This window comes from Physeter macrocephalus, chromosome 21, assembly GCF_002837175.3.
Source record: "Physeter macrocephalus isolate SW-GA chromosome 21, ASM283717v5, whole genome shotgun sequence".
NCBI lineage: Eukaryota > Metazoa > Chordata > Mammalia > Artiodactyla > Physeteridae > Physeter > Physeter macrocephalus.
In genome coordinates, this window is record NC_041234.1 from 101,435,671 (window position 1) to 101,458,096 (window position 22,426).

Consider the following 22,426-nt stretch of genomic DNA (forward strand, 5'->3'; position numbering starts at 1 on the left):
CTTTCCCATGTTAGGGAAGTTTTCGACTATAATCTCTTCAAATATTTTCTCTGGTCCTTTCTCTCTCTTTTCTCCTTCTGGGACCCCTATAATGCGAATGTTGTTGCATTTAATGTTGTCCCAGAGGTCCCTTAGGCTGTCTTCATTTCTTTTCATTCTTTTTTGTTTAGTCTGCTCCGCAGCAGTGAATTCCACCATTCTGTCTTCCAGGTCACTTATCCGTTCTTCTGCATTAGTTATTCTGCTATTGATTCCTCCTAGTAAGTTTTCATTTTAGTTATTGTATTGTTCATCTCTGTTTGTTTGTTGTTTAATTCTTCTAGGTCTTTGTTAAACATTTCTTGCATCTTCTCGATCTTTGCCTGCATTCTTTTTCCGAGGTCCTGGATCATCTTCACTATCATTATTCTGAATTATTTTTCTGGAAGGTTGCCTATCTCCACTTCATTTAGTTGTTTTTCTGGGGGTTTTACCTTGTTTCTTCGTCTGGTATATAGCCCTCTGCCTTTTCATCTTGTCTATCTTCCTGTGAATGTGGTTTTTGTTCCACAGGCTGCAGGATTGTAGTTCTTCTTGCTTCTGCTGTCTGCCGTCTGGTGGATGAGGCTATCTAAGAGGCTTGATGGGAGGGACTGGTGGTGGGTAGAGCTGACTGTTGCTCTGGTGGGCAGAGCTCAGTAAAACTTTAATCCACTTGACTGTTGATGGGTGGGGCTGGGTTCCCTCCCTGTTGTTTGTTTGGCCTGAGGCAACCCAACACTGGAGCCTACCTGGGCTCTTTGGTGGGGCTAATGACAGACTCTGGGAGGGCTCACTCCAAGGAGTACTTCCCAGAACTTCTGCTGCCAGTGTCCTTGGCCCCGCTGTGAAACAGAGCCACCCCCCGCCTCTGCAGGAGACCCTCCAACACTAGCAGGTAGGTCTGGTTCAGTCTCCCCTGGGTCCACTGCTCCTTCCCCTGGGTCCCGATGCACAACACTACTTTGTGTGTGCCCTCCAAGAGTGGAGTCTCTGTTTCCCCCTGTCCTGTCGAAGTCCTGCAATCAATTCCCACTAGGCTTCAAAGTCTGATTCTCTAGGAATCCCTCCTCACATTGCCAGACCCCCAGGTTGGGAAGCCTGACGTGGGGCTCAGAACCTTCACTCCAGTGGGTAGACTTCTGTGGTGTAATTGTTTGCCAGTCTGTGAGTCACCCAGCCACCAGTTATGGGATTTGATTTTACTGTGATTACACCTCTCCTACCATCTCATTGTGGCTTCTCCTTTGTCTTTGGATGTGGGGTATCTTTTTTGGTGAGTTCCAGTGTCTTCCTGTCGATGATTGTCCAGCAGCTAGTTGTGATTCTGGTGTTCTCGCAAGAGGGAGGGAGAGCACGTCCTTATACTCCGCCATATTGTTTCCTTCAAAAACATGATTTTTAATGGCTAATATTTCACCATATATATGCCCCAAATTTTATTAAATTAACTCCTTTATAAAATTAAGTCACTGTCAAGGAACATGGTATATCTCTCTCTGCTTACTCAGTTTCTCTTTATATCTCTCAGTAACATTTTGTGGTTTCTTCATAGCTATCATACATTTGTAGGTTAACTGTTTTTTGATGGATTTTATTTGTTTGCTGCTATTGTCAGTGGAACCTTTTTTCTCTTATCTTCTAATTGCTTATTACTAGTATACAGAGCAGCTGTTGAGTTTTAGATATTTATCTTTTATCGAGCCACTTTACAGAAATTTATTTTTATTTTGGGGGGGCTGTTTATTTTCTTTTTTGGTTTTGATAGACAGCCCTAGTCATCTGCAAATAATAGTTTTGTCTCTTTCTAGTAGCTATAACTATTAGTTTTGCTTCATGTCTCATTACACCAACAAGAATTTGGAGATCAGTGTTAAATAATGATGATGATTTATGTTTAGGTCCTGATTTCAGTGAGAATGCCTCAAGTGGTGCTTCATTGTTGAGGATGTTATTGCCTGTTGATTTGATAGGGTTTTTTAAAACCATGTTAAGAAACTGCATTTTTTTAAAGTTTGTGTGGTTTTTAAAATGGTGAATGTGTATTGAATGTTATCAAACGTCTTTTGTATTTATAGAGATGGTTATATTGTTCTTCCTTCTTTGACCTATTGATGGACTGTATTACACTAATTCCCTAATATTAAACCCTCTTTTATTCATTATTCAACAAATATTTATTGAGTGCCTTCTATCTGCCAGGCACTGTTCTAAGTGCTGCACAATCAGTAGAGAACAACATAGATAAGGTTGCTCCTCCAGCTTCGGTTCTTGCTTCTGTGCTGTTTGATACTAGTGTCACATAGATGCCTATAATCTATTAATGCATTCCATAAACATGTGAATACCTTTCATGTGCCAGGCACTGTGTTCTGGGGATACAGCAGAAAGCAATATAGTCATGGTACTTCATGAAACAGTGAAGGAAACAGAATTTAAACTGATAAGGTATAGTCGTATAATTGCAGGGGGTTTTTTGGGTTTGTTTGGAGGTGTTTTTTTTTTGGCCACACCACGTGGTTTGTGGGATTTCAGTTCCCTGACCAGGGATCAAACCCAGGCCCTCTGCAGTGGAAGCCCAGGATCCTAACCACTGGACCGTCAGGGAATTCCCCATAATTGCAGTTTTGATAAATGCTATCAAGGAGAAATACAGAGAGTTTATGAGTGCTAACTAAATTAGGCAGGGTACTCAGGGAAGGCCTCTTTGAAGAAGTGACATTTAAATTGAGACCAGAGGGGATAAGTAAGAGACAGGTGAAAATGGGGAAGAGTATTACAGGTAAAAGGAACTGCATGTGTAAAGGCCCCAAACTGGGAAGTAGCTTGACACTTTCTTTGAAATGAAAGAAGGCCAGGATGCCTGAAATAAGGCTCAGGCACCAAGGTAGGACAGGCTAGGACCAGATCCAGTAGGGTCATGTAAGCCATGATAAGGAATCTGGATTTTCAGATTTTTAAAAATTGAAAGAATATGAAGGATTTTATGCCTGTGTTGGGGTGCCAGTTAGGAGGCTCCTTCAGTAGTTTAAGCTAGAGAGTGTGGTGGCAGTAAGAATGGAGAGGAGTGGTCAGATTTGATAAATGTTTTTGGAGGTTAAATCAACAGAGGTTGGTGTGGGTGGTGTAGCGGGTGAGCTGAAGTGTCAAGGACGAATCCCAGATTTCTGGCATGAATGTGGATGGTGGTACCATTTGCAGAAATAAGAACATTGCAGGAGGAATGAGTTTTCCTGGGGTAGGGGTCATGAATTCAGTTTTAGCTATGTTTACTTTGAGACATCTGAGTGTAGGTGATAAATCGGCAGTTGAATGTATGCATCTGAATGAAGCTTAGAAGTAAAGTCTGGGTCTCTAGCACATAGAGGGTATTTGAAACCATGAGAGATGATGTGACTGTATATAGAGCTGTGCTCTCAGATACCATAGCCACTAGTCGTATGTGCCTGTTTAAATTAATTAGAATGAAATTAGAAAATCAGTTCCTCAGCACTAGTCACATTTCAAGTACTCCTTAGCCACGTGGGGTCATTGGTTACCATATTGGGCAGTGCAGTTAGAGAACATGTCCATCATCACAGAAAGTCCTATTGGACAGTGCTGATACACAGTGAGAAGAAGGTTTAAGATTGAACTCACTGTACTTTTTAAAGTTCAGATAGAGGAGGAGATGCTTCAAAGGGCACTAAAAATTAGTGACCAAAGAGAGAGATAAACTAGATGAGCATGGTGTCATAGAAGCCTTTGGAAGAGACTATTTCAAGGAGGGGTCAAGTGTTGATTTCTGCTGCTAGGTCTGATAAGATGACTGAAGAGTATACATTGGATTTAGCAATATGGAGATAATTGGTGACCTTAACAAAGCAATTTCAGAGGGGTGGTAGGAGCCAAAGTCGTATTGGAGTGGATTAAAGAGAGAAATGGGAGGTGAGCAAGTAGCAACTGTGTGTCTTTTAAAGCTTGACTGCAAAGGGGGAATGTAGAGGTGGACCGGAGTTGGAGGGAGATATGGGGTCCAGGAAGGTTTTTTGTTTTTTAAATGAGGAGGATTTAGAACATGATTTATTTTAATGCTGATGAGAAGGAGCCTGTGTGAGGAAGAGGTTAAAGATACTTGGGGGAGGTGTCTAGAGAATGATTGTGAGACTCCTGAGAGAACCTGAGGGGTTGCAATTCAAAAAGAAGATGGCCTTTGATAGGAGGACTCTCCTTCCGTGCATCAGAAGAGAAAGGAGAAGATGAGTACAGATACAGGTAGGTTTCCATGTGATGGCTTCTGTTTCCTCTGAAGTATGAGGTAAAGCTCATAAAGTATGAAGAAAAGCACTTGAGAAGAGGGGGATCCAAAGATTGAGGATAAATGAGAAGGTGTGAATAGTGGTTCCAAATAGTAGTGGGAGACAAGTTGACTATGGAAACTTAGATTGCTTCCTATCATATAGGGCCCCGTTGACGTTAGCAGTCAATTTATAATGGTGTGTGTGTGTGTGTGTTTGTGTGTGTGTGTGTGATGTGGTTAGCAGTCAATTTATAATGGTGTGTGTGTGTGTGTGTGTGTGTGTGGTTTTACTCCCTCAGACATAAGTACAGAGAAAGCAGTTAGTTGGATTTCTGAGGGTTGGGAGTTAGCCAGGTAGGTGTTAGCCAGAACAGAGTGGTAAGGCAGTTCTGGGTTTTTGCAACAGAGTGAAATGATGGCATCTGTTTGATAAAAAGGGAAGTGAAAGCAGGAGGAAGTGAATGGATACTGAGAAAGTGGAGGGATCAGTGCGCTGGAGGTTCCCATAAGACCAGGTAAGCTGGAAGGAGTAACAGTTCAGAGTGGGATATTTGAATTAGAGATTTATGAGGTGATGGTGTTTCTGTGATGAAAGGTCCAGGGTATAACTTAGGCAGCCCCAGTAGGGACTGAGGGAGTAGCTGGCTGAGGTGGAGGGGCAAGGTCGTTGGATGAGGAAGTTGAAGGTGTTGACTGAGCTTTCTGTGCTAATTTTTCAGGGATGCAAAATTAAAGCAGGGCTGTGAGTGGAGAGGAAGTCTTAATCAGGCCTGGATTTGGAAGTTTCTGGGAAGTTGGTACATGATTTCATGGAGGAGGGAAGGGAAGAAGCTGGCATAGCCCAGTGGGTGAGGCTCAAAGGAGAAGGGATTTTTCATGAGGGAGGAGGGGAGGGAATGGTCTGGAGATGGCATTAGGACAAATAAGGACATCAGTCTTAAATTACATAGGGTGTGAAAGACTATAAATAGCCTCTAGTTCAGAGGGCTGTGGCGGGAGCTAGTCTCAGGGGCCAGCCAGTTTGCAGGTGACTCTGGTTTTCAGTCTGGATGCTCTAGATCACCTGGAGGAGTGTTTTAGAAACTCCCAGTGTCTGGGCTTCACCCCCAGAGATTCTGTTTTCTTGGCCTGGGATGGGGCCCCAAGTGTCAGTATTTCCTAAAAGCGCCTCTGGTAATTCTAACGCATGCTTAGTTGAGAACTACTGAGAGATGCAGGGAATATTCAGAGAAGTTGAAGATAGAGGAGTGTTTGCTGATCACAAAGAGGCCAGAGGGGCTGGAAGGGAGGAGAGTAGAAGGTTGGGTGGTGGGGGTAATTTGTCCTCTTTCCCATGCAACATGGTGAGAGAGCATCTAGTGTTATTTTGTAAGCAATTTCTGGAATCTTCTGTCCGTTAAATGGGTCAATTTATTTTTTATGTTTGCTAAAATATATCTTTCAAGGATTGTGGGACAGAGAGAATATGTGTTGTTGTTCTAAGTCTGTATCAGGTAGAAACTGCTCTTTTTAAATTTTTTTTCTACTTTTAATATAAATTATCTGAGAAAGAGAGGACTACTTGTGCCCTGAAGGAGGTTTTCCCATCGTATCTTCAAGGCTGCTCTAATTGACAGTCCTTATTCATGCCCCCTCTTTTTTTTTCTACCTTACAGTGGCACCCTCATTAATTTTCTTATTGCTGGTTCTCTTGGGTGCCTTCTTTTTCATTTTTTTCCTCTATGTTTATCTCTTCTGATCACTAAATCTGTGAATACAGAAACTTAAAGAAATGCAAAGAAAGAGAGAGTCAAAGGTTCAGAAGTGGATTTCTACCATAAGAAACTAGGATTTTCATTTTATTTTCTCATCTCTTCGTTATTTACAAGTGTGAAAGAGTCCAGTTTGGTAGTCATTAAATGCCTTCTGTCTGTGAAGTCTGATGTCATTGTTATCAATAAAGTGACCGATGAGCCCAGTTTGCCTGGGACTTTCCCGGTCTTAGCTTTGGAAGTCTTGAGTCCTGAGAAGCCCCTCCGTCCCAAACAACCCCAGGAGACGGTTGAGAGTGTTGTGTTGGATAACTGGTGTGTGCAGCCTGCCTCTTGCCCTTAAGGAGCTTATAGTTTCCAGGGCCATGAGAAAGCAATAAATGTAATAAATCAGTTAAAATAAGAATGTAAACAAGGACATGGGTTTCCTGGGTCACCATATCCAGACAGTTGATGGTAAATAGAGGGCATTAGAAAAGGGGAGGCAGTATGTTATATACATAAGAAACTAAAGTCCCAGATAACTTTGTTTCTAATTATACTGTTTTCCAATTGACTGTACTCGAACCAGACCACTCCTGGACATGGGTCATTATATTGTTTTTGTGAGTTTATTCAAGACATACATTTTTCGCTTGAGGTAAATGAGGTATAGATGCTTCTTTTCAGAATAATTCAAACCAATCCCATTATGCTTTTCTTTTTTAATTAGCTTATAAATTCAATTGCCTGGGTACAATCTGTACCTAGGAACAAACCATCATATTTCCTTTTTTCCCTTCACACTTCAGAGACTCTTACTATATGATTTGGATTTGAAATGGTAGGAATTTCCAGCTAGGAGATGGGAGGAGGGTGGTCGAGGAATTGATCTTCTGCTAGATTTTGGAGGTTCCTACAGTGACATTTGAGCAATATATCAGAAAGTAGGAAACTGTGATTTTAGTATGTATCATATCACTATATTGGGCTGCTCATTTACACAGTTTATCAGCCTTCATTAGATTTTCCTCTGTGCATCACCCCCAGCACCACCACCACACCGAATCCCTTGATCTTATAGGCATGCTTCACACGTTAGAGGTCTGGAATATTTGCAATCGGGACCTTCTCCTATTAAATTGATAAATTGAAAATATCCCAAGAAAACATTATTTTCCGTAGCTATGTATGTGTACATGGATTTCCATTCTTTTTAGGTGGCTGCAAAATTCGGATTCAGGGGGACTGGACCAGAGAGCGCCGCTTTGAAATCCCTGATGAGGAACACTGTCTGAAGTTCCTCTCAGAGGTCCTTGCTGCTCAGGAAGGTAACTCAAGCCTCAGCAGTTCTTTCTCCTATTTGCATGGGACATGCTGTACAGAGGCAAGTGGCCATTAGCAAAGTACCTCACTCCTAGAGCCTTGATAGGCGATTTTTTTTTCTTCAGGAATGGCCCCAGGGATAGGTTAGGGAATAAGTCTATTCAGCTTTAAGGACACTGAGTCAATTTCCAGAATCTTCAGTTTCATTCCTTGGACAGCTTACTGCAGACTGTAATCCTCCTCTGGTCCCAGATGATCCCAGAGCTGCCCTCATTTTCTTAGTCTCTTCCTTTGTATTCAAGAATGGCGCTGGCCCCTGCACTTGAGTGCTGAGTGAATGGCCTTTGGTTATGGTATATTCCATTCAATGGAATAGTCATTCCATTCTGACTATGACCCTTATCTCTCCAGCGCAGTTACAACTTCTTGTTCCAGAGCAAAAGGACTCATCCAGCTGGTACCAGAAATTAGACACTAAGGACAACTCTTCTGTTTTTTCAGGTACTGAAAAGATTCTTTTTTTCCCTGGTTGCTATGATTATTGCAGAGTCAATAGATTTTATCTGGGCAGATAAGATAATGTGGATTAATGTCAGTGTCAGATGCCTTCTCCTGTGGAGAGGTTTTATCAAGTCCGTACCCACTGACTCATGTTCACTCCTGATCCTTTCTGTGGCACATTAGCTCTTTCAGTGGCAGCTTAGCAGAGGGGTAAAAAGTGCAGGCTCTGGGGCCAGACTACCTGGGTTTGAATCCCAGTTCTCTGACTTACTAGTTATATGACCTTGGTCCAATTACTTTGACAACTCTGAGCTTCTGTTTCTTTTTCTGTAACATAGGAAGATTTTTAGTAGCACCTACCTCATGAGGTCTTTGTGACAATTAAGTGAGATAATGATATAGTTCCTTACTATCAACCAGGCATTGTGCTAAAAGTCTTCTATAAATACTAGCTCTTATTATTCACGTTCCAAGTTAACGTAACTTACTGTCATTCTAGTTAATATGTCAGTGCTTCAGGGACAGATGTGCTTCTTCCCCCAATCTACGTTATCACTACTCTTATACCTTTCTGTTTGGTAACGCCACTGAGCAAATAGTGATCAAGCCAAAACCGCTGATCAAAGCAAAGTCTTATCAATCCTGGATAAGTTGGATGTTATCTTTTCCCCCCTTCCACTCTGGGTTCTGTGTCCTTCAGGGCTTCTTGGATTTGAGGATAATTTTTCATCTTTGAATTTGGACAAGAAAATAAATTTGCAGAATCAGCCTACAGGGGTTCATCGGGAACCACCACCCCCACCGTCTTCAGTGAATAGAATGTAAGTCCTGTGTTGAAACAGACTTCCCATGTGTGAGACACACATGGCAATTGTTTAAGGCAATTTCACTTTTGAATTCCTCATTTATTTGCTAGGCTTCCACGTGAAAAAGAAGCTTCTAACAAGGAACAGCCCAAAGTGACCAATACCATGCGGAAGCTCTTTGTACCAAACACCCAGTCTGGGCAGCGGGAGGGTCTCATCAAACACATCCTGGCAAAGCGAGAGAAAGAATATGTCAACATTCAGACTTTCAGGTTAGTCTTTCTTCTACTTACTGAGGCTAAACATTAGTAGGTATAGGAAAAAAATGGTCTTTTGGTATTTAAGGTATTAGTTTAATTAGCTTAATTCAGAATAAAAGCATAAAGAAAAGAATGGTGAGCTGATTCAAGCCCCTGTCTTTATGCTGGTCAATAACATACATATCCAAAATAATGCAAATGCTATAATTTCCCTTGGATTTTCTAATTACTAATGATACCACATCTACTAATCTTTCTATCCACTCTTAGAGAACCAAGTCAAGCTCACAAGTACTAGAGAATTGTCTCCTAGTACATTCCATAAGCAAGTGTGTTTATCTATCTGACCTGCTGAATTTCTTCTTGCCAATATTGGAAAATTAAGTCCGCTATTACCACTAGACTTTAATTTACCTACTTTGGGAAGTTAACTGAAGGAAATTTCACCCAATCATCTTGATTGGGAGGTCTATCTTGGATTCTTTCCTCTATTATATTTTTCATTTCATCTTGGTGATATCCTCTTTTCTGGACTCACTATGTGTGGTGTGTGTCGTGTATCCCGATGTTCAAAGCAGCAACACTTTTCTTTGTTATTTTCGAACAGCATGTACCCTTTCAGTCCAAGATTCCAGTCCCATCTGCTATCCCATTATGCCTCATTTATTCTAATTCAGTCATGACTATATCCCTATGCTGAAACCTCCAGATCTTCAGATTTCCCATGATGCTTATATTTGTATGTAAACAGTTAAGACAGTCATGAGTTTTCCCTTCTGCTTTCCCCCTTAATACTATATCTGTCTCAACAGAATTTCCTACACAGATGTCCTTGTAATCCTTCGGGAAGTGAGTTTTTGGATTTAACTACAACTCCTTATGGAATAGTTATCCATATTAGACATCCTTGTAGCATGAAGATACCTCTTTCCCATCCACAAGCTCTCCCTTCACATATGAGTTTGGATGGAATGTAATAGAAAGGAAATGTGGTAGAGCAATTAAATTTGTGTTTTTTAAATAGAGATTTGGTTCCTTTCTGTAGGTTTACCTGATGTGAAATTTGGAGAGAATAAGCCCACTGCCTTTGTCTTCTACATGCAAGAGGGTTTTGTGTGTGTGTGTGTGGCAAAACAGTTTGAGAAATTACGTTGCTTATTGTGAACATTCACACTTGACCTTTGTTTTTAAATTATTTTTTGGTATCATGTATTAGATTCTTTGTTGGAACATGGAACGTGAATGGCCAGTCTCCAGATAGTGGGTTAGAACCTTGGCTGAACTGTGATCCGAATCCTCCTGATATCTACTGCATTGGGTAAAATACACGTCTGGAATTTCATTTTGGCTGTATGTTTGGTGTTAGTTTATGTGACATTTTGCTTCTTTTCCCCCCACCATTTGTAAAAACCTACTGTAGACTATATGTGAGAGTTAACTTGTGGGTCAAATTTGTGAGATCATAAAGGAACAGATACCTAAATTGGTGTAAGGAAGCATCTAATCCTCTCAAAACCCGTAGGAAACTATATACGTCATAGAAACTGAGATTTGAGGTTAATTCTAACAGTGACTATTTCTAGGATATATAAGCAAAGCTCTACTGTTATCCCTTATAGAGGTTTTTTTGTTTGTGTTTTGCATAGCCTGTGCATATACTTGTGGCGGGGAGTCTTTTGAAAAGAAAACTACTTGTCCTTACTGATCACCTGAGTCAATAGAGCAGTTCTCTAAAATTTATCTGTTCCCCAGTTTTTCATCTAATGTCTCAGAAAATGGGACAGGAGGTAGTCAGAGATAATTATGGGATGTGTGTAGATCTCACATCCTCTTGTTTTCTCAGATTCCAAGAGCTGGACTTGAGCACAGAAGCCTTTTTCTACTTTGAATCTGTGAAGGAACAAGAGTGGTCCTTGGCTGTGGAGAGGGGTTTGCATTCCAAAGCCAAGTATAAGAAAGTAAGCCGCATTTAATTATCTTTTTTAGTATACAACTAAATAGAACTCACTAGAAGTTACTCTGTTATCTATAGCTTGTTCCAAAAGAGTGGTTTAATTGAATTCTTCCCCATGTGTAATACTGGAATAGGGCAGACTAATCCTTTTCATTCCTATTTCCTAGAAAAAAAATTCCCCAAGTTTCCCGATCTTATAGTTTCATTGCTTAGGTAGTTTTTAGGAGAAAAGAAGAATTTTATTGTTCTCATAGCAATAATTAACTCAAATGATGGCACATAAGGTAAGTGATTTTTGCAATGAGAGTTTAAGATTGAAATTGTTCTCTGACATGATCAGAACTGGATGCTTTACAGAAAAGCAGTTTGAAGCATGTGGGTGCATAGGGTAAGCTTTGGAATTGGAGCAAGAACAGGAGTGTTGTGGAATTTAAATGAGCTCGAAACTTGGTTGTAAGTCAAGAATAGAGTTGACTTTAGCAAGGTGGCCCAATTTGTTGGTCTCCAGAAGGCACATGGTAGAGGCTACCAGAAGAGTTATTTTAATTATGGGGCTACCATACCAAGCCCTTTAAAAGGAGTCATTTGTCTAAGTAATTTTCATATGCATCTTCTAACAGCTGATGTAGGTGATAAGACTCCTGAAGATGTTATTCCTCTCATATAGACTAATACACATTTCAGACATATTTCTAGTTCACTGACTTAAAAGTAAAAAGGATTGTTATTTTATACATTTTAATTTCTTAGGAAATTGTAAATCAGAAACTAGGAAGAAGAGGCAAAAGGAACAATCTGGGATAGAGGCTTTGTCATTATTATTTGAATTTTTAATGCTGCCTACTCATGGTAGGCTAAAAAGTGATTAAAATAATGAATCTAGAGCTGAGTGTACTCGTTGTCTCCAAAGACTTTTAACTCCTACTGGTCAGAGCCAGATTAGAGCTTTCCCAGAGAAATTTTGTTTTCTCTTTATGAGGTCCCCTGGGAAATCAGAGGATTTGGATTCAGATTAGGGCATGGTTATATCTTCTTGGTGGAAAATTAGTTGTGGGAATTCGATATGTGGCAAAGAGTGGTATTAACATGAACCTCTTCTAATTCCCTGCAACTCATAGGTTCAACTGGTCCGTCTTGTTGGGATGATGCTCCTGATATTTGCCAGAAAGGATCAGTGGCGATATATCCGTGATGTTGCTACAGAAACAGTTGGGACTGGAATCATGGGGAAGATGGTGAGTTACTTTGGAAATGAGCTCAATTATGATTTATGTCCATGTGAAGTTCAGGTGTTAGTTGCATCTTTGTACTAACTGTGAATAATTACTCTTGCTAACAGGGAAACAAAGGTGGGGTAGCTGTGAGATTTGTATTTCACAACACTACCTTTTGTGTTGTCAATTCCCACTTGGCTGCCCACGTGGAGGACTTTGAGAGAAGGAATCAAGATTATAAGGACATCTGCGCACGAATGAGTTTTGTGGTCCCAAATCAGACCCTCCCACAGCTGAACATCATGAAACATGAGTGAGTGGTTAAGTCTTCCTTAGCCTTTGAATAGTGGAGGTGAGAAGAGACTAAACGTGGTGAGAAGCTATAGAAATGTGAAGAGTGAAGAGATTACTGTTTAGGGATTGGGGTCACAAAGAAGGGGGCGGGTTTGAGGAATAGCAGATGCATTGAGTCAGAGGAATTAGATTTGCTGTCAGAGGAAAGGTTCGTTCTGTTAGTGGGCATCTAGAGTAATGGTAGAGGGGGTCTGTCAATTGACATCAGTTTTTATTATTTTTTATTATAAAATAGAAATGTTCATTGTGAATGTAATAAAAGGTAAAAGTAAAAAATCCCTCATTTCTTACCTCTGCTCTCCCAAGCCAGTCCCTCCTTCCGAAGAAAAACACTGTGGACAATTCAGTGTGTATCCTTCCAGATCTGTGCTGTCCATTATGACAGCCAGTAGCCATAGGTGGCTGTTGGGCACTTGGAAGTAGCTAGTCCAAATTGAGATGTGCTGTGAGCATATACACGGAATTTAGTAGGGAAAAAATGTAAAATATCTCAACTTTTTAAGTATTGATTACGTGTTGAAATGACAAAAGTTTGCATATATTGAGTTAAATGGAATTTGTTTTTTTTTTTAAAGACGGCATTGGGGTGTTTTTTTGTTTGTTTGTTTTTTTGTTTTTTTTTTTGGCTGAGTTGGGTCTTCGTTGCTGCGCACGGGCTTTCTCTAGTTGTGGCGAGCGGGGGCTACTCTTTGTTGTGGTGCATGGGCTTCTCATTGTGGTGGCTTCTCTTGTTGCGGAGCACGGGCTGTAGGCGTGCAAGCCTCAGTAGTTGTGGCTCACAGGCTCTAGAGCACAGGCTCAGTAGTTGTGGCACACGGGCTTAGTTGCTCCGCAGCATGTGGGATCTTCCCGGACCAGGGCTCGAACCCATGTCCCCTGCATTGGCAGGTGGATTCTAAACCACTGCACCACCAGGGAAGCCTGGAATTTGTTGTTAAAGTTATTTTCACTTGTTTCTTTTACTTTTTACATTCAGCTACTAGACAATTGAAAATTACATTTGTGATGTGTGTCCTATGTCTTCTGTTTGTTTTTTAAATTAATTATTTAATTTAGTTTTATTTTTGGCTGTGTTGGGTCTTCATTGCTGCATGTGGGCTTTCTCTGGTTGCAGCGAGCAGGGGCTACTCTTCATTGTGGTGCACGGGCTTCTCATTGCGGTGGCTTCTCTTGTGGCAGAGCACGGGCTTTAGGCACACAGGCTTCAGTAGTTGTGGCACGTGGGCTCAGTAGTTGTGGCTTGCAGGCTCTAGAGCGCAGCCTCAGTAGTTGCGGCACACAGGCTTAGTTGCTCCGCGGCATGTGGGACCTTCCCAGACAGGGATTGAACCCGAGTCCCCTCCATTGACAGGCAGATTCTTAACCACTGCGCCACCAGGGAAGTCCCTATCTCTTCTGAACAGTACTGTTGTAGACTTTTCTCTATGCACATACAAACACACACATACTCATTATATAGGACTGTATTATCCTATTTATTGTGAATCTCTCTCCAAGCCAGTAAATATAGATCTACATTATTCTTTTTACTGGCTGTGAATCATTAAGAAAAGGGGCTGTGGAGATTTAAAGACACCAATGGATAATGAGAAAGGTTAGTGAAGGATGGGACTTAATAAGGATAGAAACAAAAATCAGTTGAGGAATGGATTGTTAGTAGAAAATGGTTAGTTGTAAGGAAATTAATACTAGTAATTGAAATTTTGAGAGGGTAATGAGATTTGGAATAGTGGTTTGAGATGTGAATTAGGAAAACAAAAGATAATTTGTGGGTATTAGGATCAGTAGAGAGTGGGGTAAGTGAGGAAAGAGTAGGGAAAGGTAGTGATGTTGGCCTCTTTCCATGTTGTCTCAACAATTAGGATCATATAGAATTCTGTTTCACAGTGGTAAAACAAGGCCTTGCAGTAATCATAAAATTGCCCCGAAATTCCATAAATTTATTTACCCGGGACCTTAAAGATTGGCAGAGAGACCCATTTGGAACTTGAGATAGCTCACAAGAGAACCCATTTTGGTGTGGGAATTTCAGGGTCTCCCCTGGGCGGCTCCCAGCACACCTGGGGGTCTGTTGCCGTGATTGGGAGCCTGAGGCTCCCGTGGCCTGCCATTCTCCTTCCTGCCTTGGACTTGGACTGCGGTTCTGGGGCAGGGGTAGACAGACTGGCTACAGCAGAAAGCCCTGGACCTACGTTTGCTAGTGGGCCCTGCCCGAGAGAGCTGTCATTCAGACCATGCAGACCCTAGTGGAGAGCCTGCAGAACATCAGGGCTCAGAGGCAGAAAACGTTCAGATTCTCTTCCCCTAGAGACCTGGCAAGTAGCCAGGTGAAATTTTGAAGCTAGTCCAGCAAATAAACTACATGCTTCTCTCAGGGAGTTAACTCCTTGGTTTCTGAGTCCCACACATACACCGTATTTCCCTGTCTTTGTTCCTTATGTGTGCAGTGCCCGTCCTCCCGCCTATTTTGTAATCCCTCGTCCCTCTCAGGTGTTGATAGTACTCGCCCCCAAAGGATAGTTATAGCTTAAACCCCTAGTCAGATAGTGATAAATGAATGCTTATCAATAATCTCCCCATTTTCCTTCTGATTGATTTTTATGCTCATTACTGCTATTTCTGTTCATGTATTTCTTTATCCTCAGTGTTGTCATCTGGTTGGGAGATTTGAACTACAGACTTTGCATGCCTGATGCCAATGAAGTGAAGAGTCTTATTAATAAGAATGACCTTCAGAGACTCTTGAAATTGGACCAGGTAATAAAATTTTATTTTATAGGTACTTTCCTAGACAGCAGATAAAATTGTTAGGTTTATGAGTTAGACCCATGGGAGTTGTGTCTTACTCTAGAAGTAGATGGAAAGGTCTCATTGTCTGGGGAAAACATTGTGACTAGTGATGCAGTGAATACACACAAGGTTTGTAGTGCTTTTATTAAGTGCTTGGATGGGAGGAGAGGAGATAACGTTAGTGATAAAAAATCAATATAACATTTATTCATTAAGTCTTTATCAAGAAGGGATTTCAGAGATTTGTATAAATGAGTTGGAGAATGGGTGGGGTTAATTGGGGAACACTTCCTGGAGGAAGTGGGCCTTCAGCTATGTTGATGTGGTTTGGCAGATGGAACAGGGAAAGCTGCTCTATGATTACTTGGCAGGCTCAGCAACAGCTTGGAGGTAAAAGAGGGAGGCCCTGTGAGGGGATTGGGAGGCACAGAAGAGAAGTTTGTCTGGGAAAAATAGCACAGACTGTGGTCTAATGGGAACTGATTGAGAAGTTGGGGCTTGCTAGTTTATAGATGTTAAAACCTGTGTGAGAAGCATTGATATGGTAACATTTATATAAAACGATATTGAGGAACCTAGTTTTCGGTAAATTTGCCTTGGAGCCTGGCACAGGACTTGAATTTTTACTTTGGCATAGGGATACTGGCTGCTAAAAGTGAATGCTTCTTATTGAGGGAAGAAAATGTTTCAACTTGATTTGAATGTCTTTAAATCCTAACGTGAGACTTTTGACCTTCAGACATAGTCAAAGTTCCAGTGTTTTGCAGCAGAATGGTTTTTACAGTGAGCCTTTCTTGGCTGTATCTACCTTCACATTGAGGTTGGCTGGCTAACTTTGCATTTCTTCCTCTGTCCTGCTTCCAAAGGGGGTACAATTGGAATAAGTTCTGAATCTTATGTAATTCTGGTAAAATATTTGAGTGAGGGTAACTTTCAAAACGATCTATTGGCTTGGCCGAAAAGTTCGTTCGGGTTTTCCACAAGATGTTACAGAAAAACCTGAATGAACTTTCTGGCCAACCCAATATAACTGTTCACTGAATTTGACTTTTGGAATTATCCAATCAAAATTTGTGTGCTTTTTTAAATTAAAACTGTGCTCAAACTATTATATGTAGGATGGATAAACAGCAAGGTCCTACTGTATAGCACAGAGAACTATATTCAGTATCCTGTGATAAGCCATAATGGAAAAGAATAGGGAAAAGAATATATATATGTATAATTGAGTCACTTTGCTGTACAGCAGAAATTAACACAACATTGTAAATCAACTATACTTCAATAAATTGAAAAAAAAACTGTGCTAACGTCAGGGAACTTATGATTATTCAGGTTTCATTTTTCCATTTTACCCTGACCACCATTAGCAGTAAAAAATTAGTGACATGCTCATATGAGCATCCTGTCTGTGGGTGACCTTAGATGCTGTTGGAATGTCAAAATTTAATTCATAAGGCACAGAAATTTTATGTATGTGCTCTGACAGTTGCAAAAGATACGGAACTTAGATACTTAGAAATGGCTGATCAACCCGATTATCACTTCTGTTAAGATGGTGTTACCCTGCTTATATGATACGTTTTTCTCTCTCTAGCTAAATATTCAGCGCACACAGAAAAAAGCTTTTGCTGACTTCATGGAAGGGGAAATCAAGTTTATCCCCACGTATAAGTATGATTCTAAAACAGACCGATGGGATTCCAGGTAAAATAACAAGAACCTCCTCATGGAATAGGTTAAGCCCTGATCTTATTTCTGTCTCTCTGAATTGATGAAGGGCTGGGAAATTTTTAGTTCTTGCCAGAAACAGATAGAAAAACCTAATGGCTCAGTACTATTACAGAAGAGGTTTCAGTTTGTGTGTGCTCACAGGTGAGCTCAGCCTTAGGAGAGTGTGAACTGCTCTGTCAGGCTGTCGAAGTTTTACGAGCTGCCTGTGATGCATTATTTCTCTCACCTCAGCAGACTTGCTTATTAGATTTTTGCCCTTCTGATCTTACCCCTATTTCCTTACCTGTTGCCCTGTTCTGGCTCTTTTCCCAAACTCTTTTTCAACTCTTTAACTCAGGATACCAGAGGTGAAAACAAAGAGCCATGAAAGGTTCTTCCAGCACAGTGGTTCTCGATCCTGAGTTCACATTAGACTCTCTTGCCAGACTTTTAAAAATACCAGTGCCTGGGCCCGACCTCCATGACTGCTGGAGAAAGCTGAGAATCACTGTCTAGGGGGCCCGTTGATTTCCCGATCACCCCTAGTAAAGTGCCCCTGTCAGTATGTGCCTGGTGACTGTTTGTCTTCTACCTACTATTTCTTCGTTTCCTATGGTTCCCTACCTGGCTGAGCCCAGAAGTTTGAAAGAAGAAAAGAATGCCTGGGCATAGTCAGCTTCTTTAGACTCAGAGAGCGCCAGGGTGGGGTGGGGAGGAGCCTGTCTCCCCATCCTCCGAGGGAGCTGCTCAGCAAGTGAAAAGTGACTCTGACAGATCTTGTGCACATTGCCTTGTTTTTTCCACTCACCTGACTTGAGAGTCAACTGAAGAGCTACTGATAAGAACTTTATTTGTGTCACCGTCTGGATCAGGTGTACAGGTGTTGCTTATTTTAATAGAATGATGAATAGGCTTTTTCCCTCCCCTTGGTATTCTTATGGGCTGTTATTTGTTCAGACTTGCATGCTTAGGTGTTAGTTCATCTTTATTAGAAGAAGCTCGACTTATCCATAAAAGTCCAGGTTTAAAGAAATCTCTACTATTACCCATCTCCAGTGATTAAGCCCAGTCTAGGAATATAGGATTGGATTTTTAGATTTTATTAGTTGTCTATCTGTTGTGAAGCATCATTGCAGTTGATAGAGCAAACGAAGAGGAAGTGTTCTGAATATAATCCTGTCCTTCTGAGGGTATTTTAAGAAGGTGCTATTCTGTTTTCCCCTGGGGCAACATTATTGAAGATATAATCCTAATCTTAGGAGCACCGTTTATTCATTCATTAGATAACTTCATTGAGCACCTGCTATACATCAGATACTGTGCTAGGGGCTGAGAATGCAGTGACAAACAAGCAGACACAGTCCCTTCACAGAGCTTGCAATATAGTAGGGAAGATAATAGTTGGAGTCGTTAGGGAAGGAGAAGCAGATAACAAGAGGGCCTAACTCAGGTGTGAACCAGTGTGGTAGGTATTCCGTTCTTGTGTGGTATGTTATTCTAATTCCTTACTTTTTTTTGCAGTGGGAAATGTCGGGTTCCAGCCTGGTGTGACCGAATTCTCTGGAGAGGAATTAATGTTAATCAGCTTCATTACCGGAGTCACATGGAACTGAAAACCAGTGACCACAAGCCTGTTAGCGCCCTCTTCCACATTGGGGTAAACACTTGTTTGTTCATGCAGTCGTTTGTGTGTTAAGTATCTATTCTTAGAGCATTATTTAGACTCAGAACGGATCAGTAATTCAGTGAGCCATAAATGTTTTCATAACCAAATAATCATTTGCAGCATTGAGAAGTTAGTGCCCTTGACCCTCCTAAATGCTGTCCATATGGCCTTTTAGTGACACAGATGTTTCTCATGCTGCATAATGGCTGGGTAGCACCCTTCACCTCCTAAAGTCATTATACATAAAGAAGAGTTCAAAGCTAGGTTTTAAAGGATAAGTAGGTCCTCATCAGATAAATAGTAAGGAGTGGAGGCACCGCGAGAGAGGTTCCAGGTAGAGGGCTGGGGACAGCAGGAACAAAGGCACAGACCGGTCAGAATACAACATAATCTGTATATAATGTTAAGAGGCATATTGTTAGTTCTACTAACTGAGATAGTGAAGTCTTCCCATCCAGGAGCACAGGTTTTAAATTTCTCTTTAACTCTATTGCATCCTGGGCTGGATTAATGGCCAGTTGTTTAATTTTTTGTCTCTGTTGTGAGTAAAGTTTTTGTTTTCTAGCTGTGTGTTATTAGTATGCAAGTTATATCTTGGGATCTTGTTGACTTAATTTATTAAAGCTAGTACATTTAGATTATTTCTTGTAGTTTTTCCAGACCTGCAGTCATGTAATCTGGCAGAATCTATATTGGGCAGTGCTTGATAGAATGGACGTTATAGCTAGACTGCTTAAATTTGCCTCCCAGCTCAACCACTTTCTAACTGTAACAATGGAAAATTCATGTAACATCCCTCTGCCTCAGTTTCCTCCTCTATAAAATGGGAATAACAATGGTACCTACTTAAGAGGATTAATGAGGTAAGACATGCGAAGAGCACAGTAGGGTAGATTTCTTTCCTCTGTGTGTATGTTGATTTTTTTGGCTTCTGAGATAGGTTCTCACCAATATGTCTTATCCTGCTCCTGTCTTTGAGGGGAATGACTTTGGGGCATTGCCTTTATGTACAAAATTTGTTCTTCATCTTAGAATAGATTCTAAATTTTATTGAGGCAATCATGACTTGACTTTTATCCATTTTGAAATTTTAAAATAATAATGAATAATAATAGTACGTGTTCCTCAAAAAGTAGCTAGTACGTGCCAGAGACTGTACTAGGCAATTTACACCCATCTCATTTACTCCTCACAACAGTGCTTTGAGTTAAATATTTCTCATTTAACAGATGAGCAAGTGGAGAACCAGTGAGTTTATTTATTTATTTATTTATTTATTTTATTATTATTATTATTATTTTTTGTGGTATGCGAGCCTTCCCCTGTTGTGGCCTCTCCCGTTGTGGAGCACAGGCTCCGGACGCGCAGGCTTAGCGGCCATGGCCCACGGGCCCAGCCGCTCCGCGGCATGTGGGATCCTCCCATACCGGGGCGCGAACCTGGTTCCCCTGCATCGGCAGGCGGACGCGCAACCACTGCGCCACCAGGGAAGCCTGAACCAGTGAGTTTAAATAAACTTCTTTAAGAGCATGCAGTTAGAAGGAGAGCTGAGATTCAAATCTTAAGCCTGTTTAATTCCCAAACTTATAAATGTTCTTTCTCCTACCCCCACAATGCCTGCAGAGTTCCAGAGAACTTACTGACTAGGTATACCTTCAGATACTACTTTTAACCCACCTAATTTCTAGCTTGTGCTTGTGGACTGCCCTGTTTTCTTCATTTGCGTTCTCTTAATCCATTTTTAGAAGGATGTCTTTCCCCAGACACTAACCTTTTTGGTTTCATCAGCTATGCTTAGCTTTTCTGTTTGTATTTCTTTTCAGAACCTCAGAATATTTGTAGTACTCCATACATATTAATTCAGAGCTCCCAGCAGGATATTTACAATTTTTCCATGCTTTCTGTGTATTTTTGAGTATCTTTAATAAAGGTCTACCTTTCTAGTTTTTAATACTTTTTAAATCACACAGGAATTAAAATGTGTTTTTTCTTTAAACTAAAAATAGAAGTAAGCAAAATTCACAGATAAGGCTGAAGGTCTTCAGTGCCTCTTCTTTCCCCTACTCCCTAGCCAGGCCAACTACCCTTATGAATTTATTTCTTTCTAGACCAGCACTGTCCAATAGATTTTCTGTGATGATGGAAATGTTCTAGATCTATCCTGTCCCATCCAGTAGCTATTACCTGCAGGCAGCTATTGATCACTTGAAGTGTGACTGAGAGAACTGAACTTTCAATTTTATTTAATTTGAAGTAATTTAAATTTAAATGTCCTTATGTGGCTACTGGCTATAATATTGGACAGCACAGTTCTAGACCTTTTCTGTTTACCCATACACAATATGGTGGTGTTTTGTGTGTTGGTGTGTATATATCATAAATGGTCTCATACTATATGTGTTGGTCTGCAACTTTTTTTTTAAATTCAGTGGTGTATCTTGGAGAGCTGTCCATGTTATTACATAAAGATCTAGCTCATTGTACATATTTCTTAATTCCTAATTTTATTGGTAATTTCCTTTTCTAAAGTGGATGTATCAAGGGTGACATTCTGTAGTAACATTTTCCCCTTCATTATCCTTACTGTGCATTAAGGGTTATGATCATGATAACCCACTGAGAAGAGCTTTGATCTTATTGGGTAACCGCCCCATACTTTGGACTCTTGGGCATGCTATGATTAGAGGCTTGGAGAACCACATTGTATTTCTTACCACCATTCACATCAGTGACTGTTAACAAAGGAACCAAGTGCTCAGGGGCCAATTAATTTCAGGAGACTTTCTGTGGGCTGGCTGAGATTAAGCTGAGATGGGGTTCCCACCCCTGCACAATGGGATCTGTTGCACTGGTTCTTAGGCTTTGGTGGACATCAGAATTGCCTAAAGAGCTTCAAAATGCATGGACCCTGCCCCCTGGAGATTGCGATCAGTGAGCTGAGGCATCTGTGTTTTTAAGACCTACCCCCGCCCCCCCCACAAAAAAGACATACTCAAGTTGGTCCTGTCACATATCCAGTATTTTGGAAAGGGTCTTACGCTAGAGGTCCAGATATCACCTCTGCTATTAACGGTGGCAGTGAGCAACTTAGTTGATCTTTTTGTACCTTGATATTCTCAACTGTGAGAAGAATAATCCTTGCTTTGGTAGCCTCACAGGTTGTTGTGAAAATAAGATGACATATGTAAAATAGTTTTTGAAATAAAAAGTTGCAAAGGGACTTACCTGGTGGTCCAGTGGTTAAGATGCCACGCCTCCAATGCAGGGGCGCGGGTTCAATCCCTGGTCGGGGAACTGAGATCCCACATGCTGTGCGGTACGGCCAAAATAAATAAATAAAATTTTTTTTAAAGTTGCAAAATGTTGAAAAACAATTTAAAAAGTATAAAATTCCTCTTAACACTGTAGTAGGCACCCTGGTGACGCTAGTGATTGCTTACTCCTAAGTTCTCTAATCATTATGGTTCAGATATGTAAAAACCTCCACAGTCTTTGAGACTCAGCTTTTTTTTTTTTTTTTTTTTTTTTTTTGTGGTATGCGGGCCTCCCCCTGCTGCGGCCTCTCCCGTTGCGGGGCACAGGCTCCGGAGCGCAGGCCCAGCGGCCATGGCTCACGGGCCCAGCAGCTCCGCGGCACGTGGGATCTTCCCAGACCAGGGCGCGAACCCGGTTCCCCTGCGTCGGCAGGCGGACGCGCAACCACTGCGCCACCATGGAAACCCGAGACTCAGCTTTGATGTTCTTATTTTCCACACTTTCTTTACAGCCTCTACTGCATACATCAATCTTTTTTTAAAAATTGAATTTGTGAAGTT

The 22,426-nt window shown here is 41.1% G+C and overlaps 1 protein-coding gene across 5 annotated transcripts in view; it reads left to right on the top strand.

Annotated features, from left to right (window-relative positions):
* Positions 1 to 22,426, top strand: part of OCRL (OCRL inositol polyphosphate-5-phosphatase) — a 58,505-nt gene that overhangs the window by 16,830 nt on the left and 19,249 nt on the right. For all 5 annotated transcript variants that reach the window (XM_024128118.3, XM_055081700.1, XM_055081701.1 and 2 more), the window contains exons 5-15: positions 7,248 to 7,358; positions 7,765 to 7,854; positions 8,555 to 8,675; positions 8,771 to 8,932; positions 10,137 to 10,238; positions 10,764 to 10,878; positions 11,993 to 12,109; positions 12,214 to 12,401; positions 15,088 to 15,199; positions 16,830 to 16,939; positions 18,467 to 18,602. In XM_024128118.3, the coding sequence (XP_023983886.1) occupies positions 7,248 to 7,358; positions 7,765 to 7,854; positions 8,555 to 8,675; positions 8,771 to 8,932; positions 10,137 to 10,238; positions 10,764 to 10,878; positions 11,993 to 12,109; positions 12,214 to 12,401; positions 15,088 to 15,199; positions 16,830 to 16,939; positions 18,467 to 18,602 (1,364 nt within the window). The remainder of the gene's footprint in view (positions 1 to 7,247; positions 7,359 to 7,764; positions 7,855 to 8,554; positions 8,676 to 8,770; positions 8,933 to 10,136; positions 10,239 to 10,763; positions 10,879 to 11,992; positions 12,110 to 12,213; positions 12,402 to 15,087; positions 15,200 to 16,829; positions 16,940 to 18,466; positions 18,603 to 22,426) is intronic.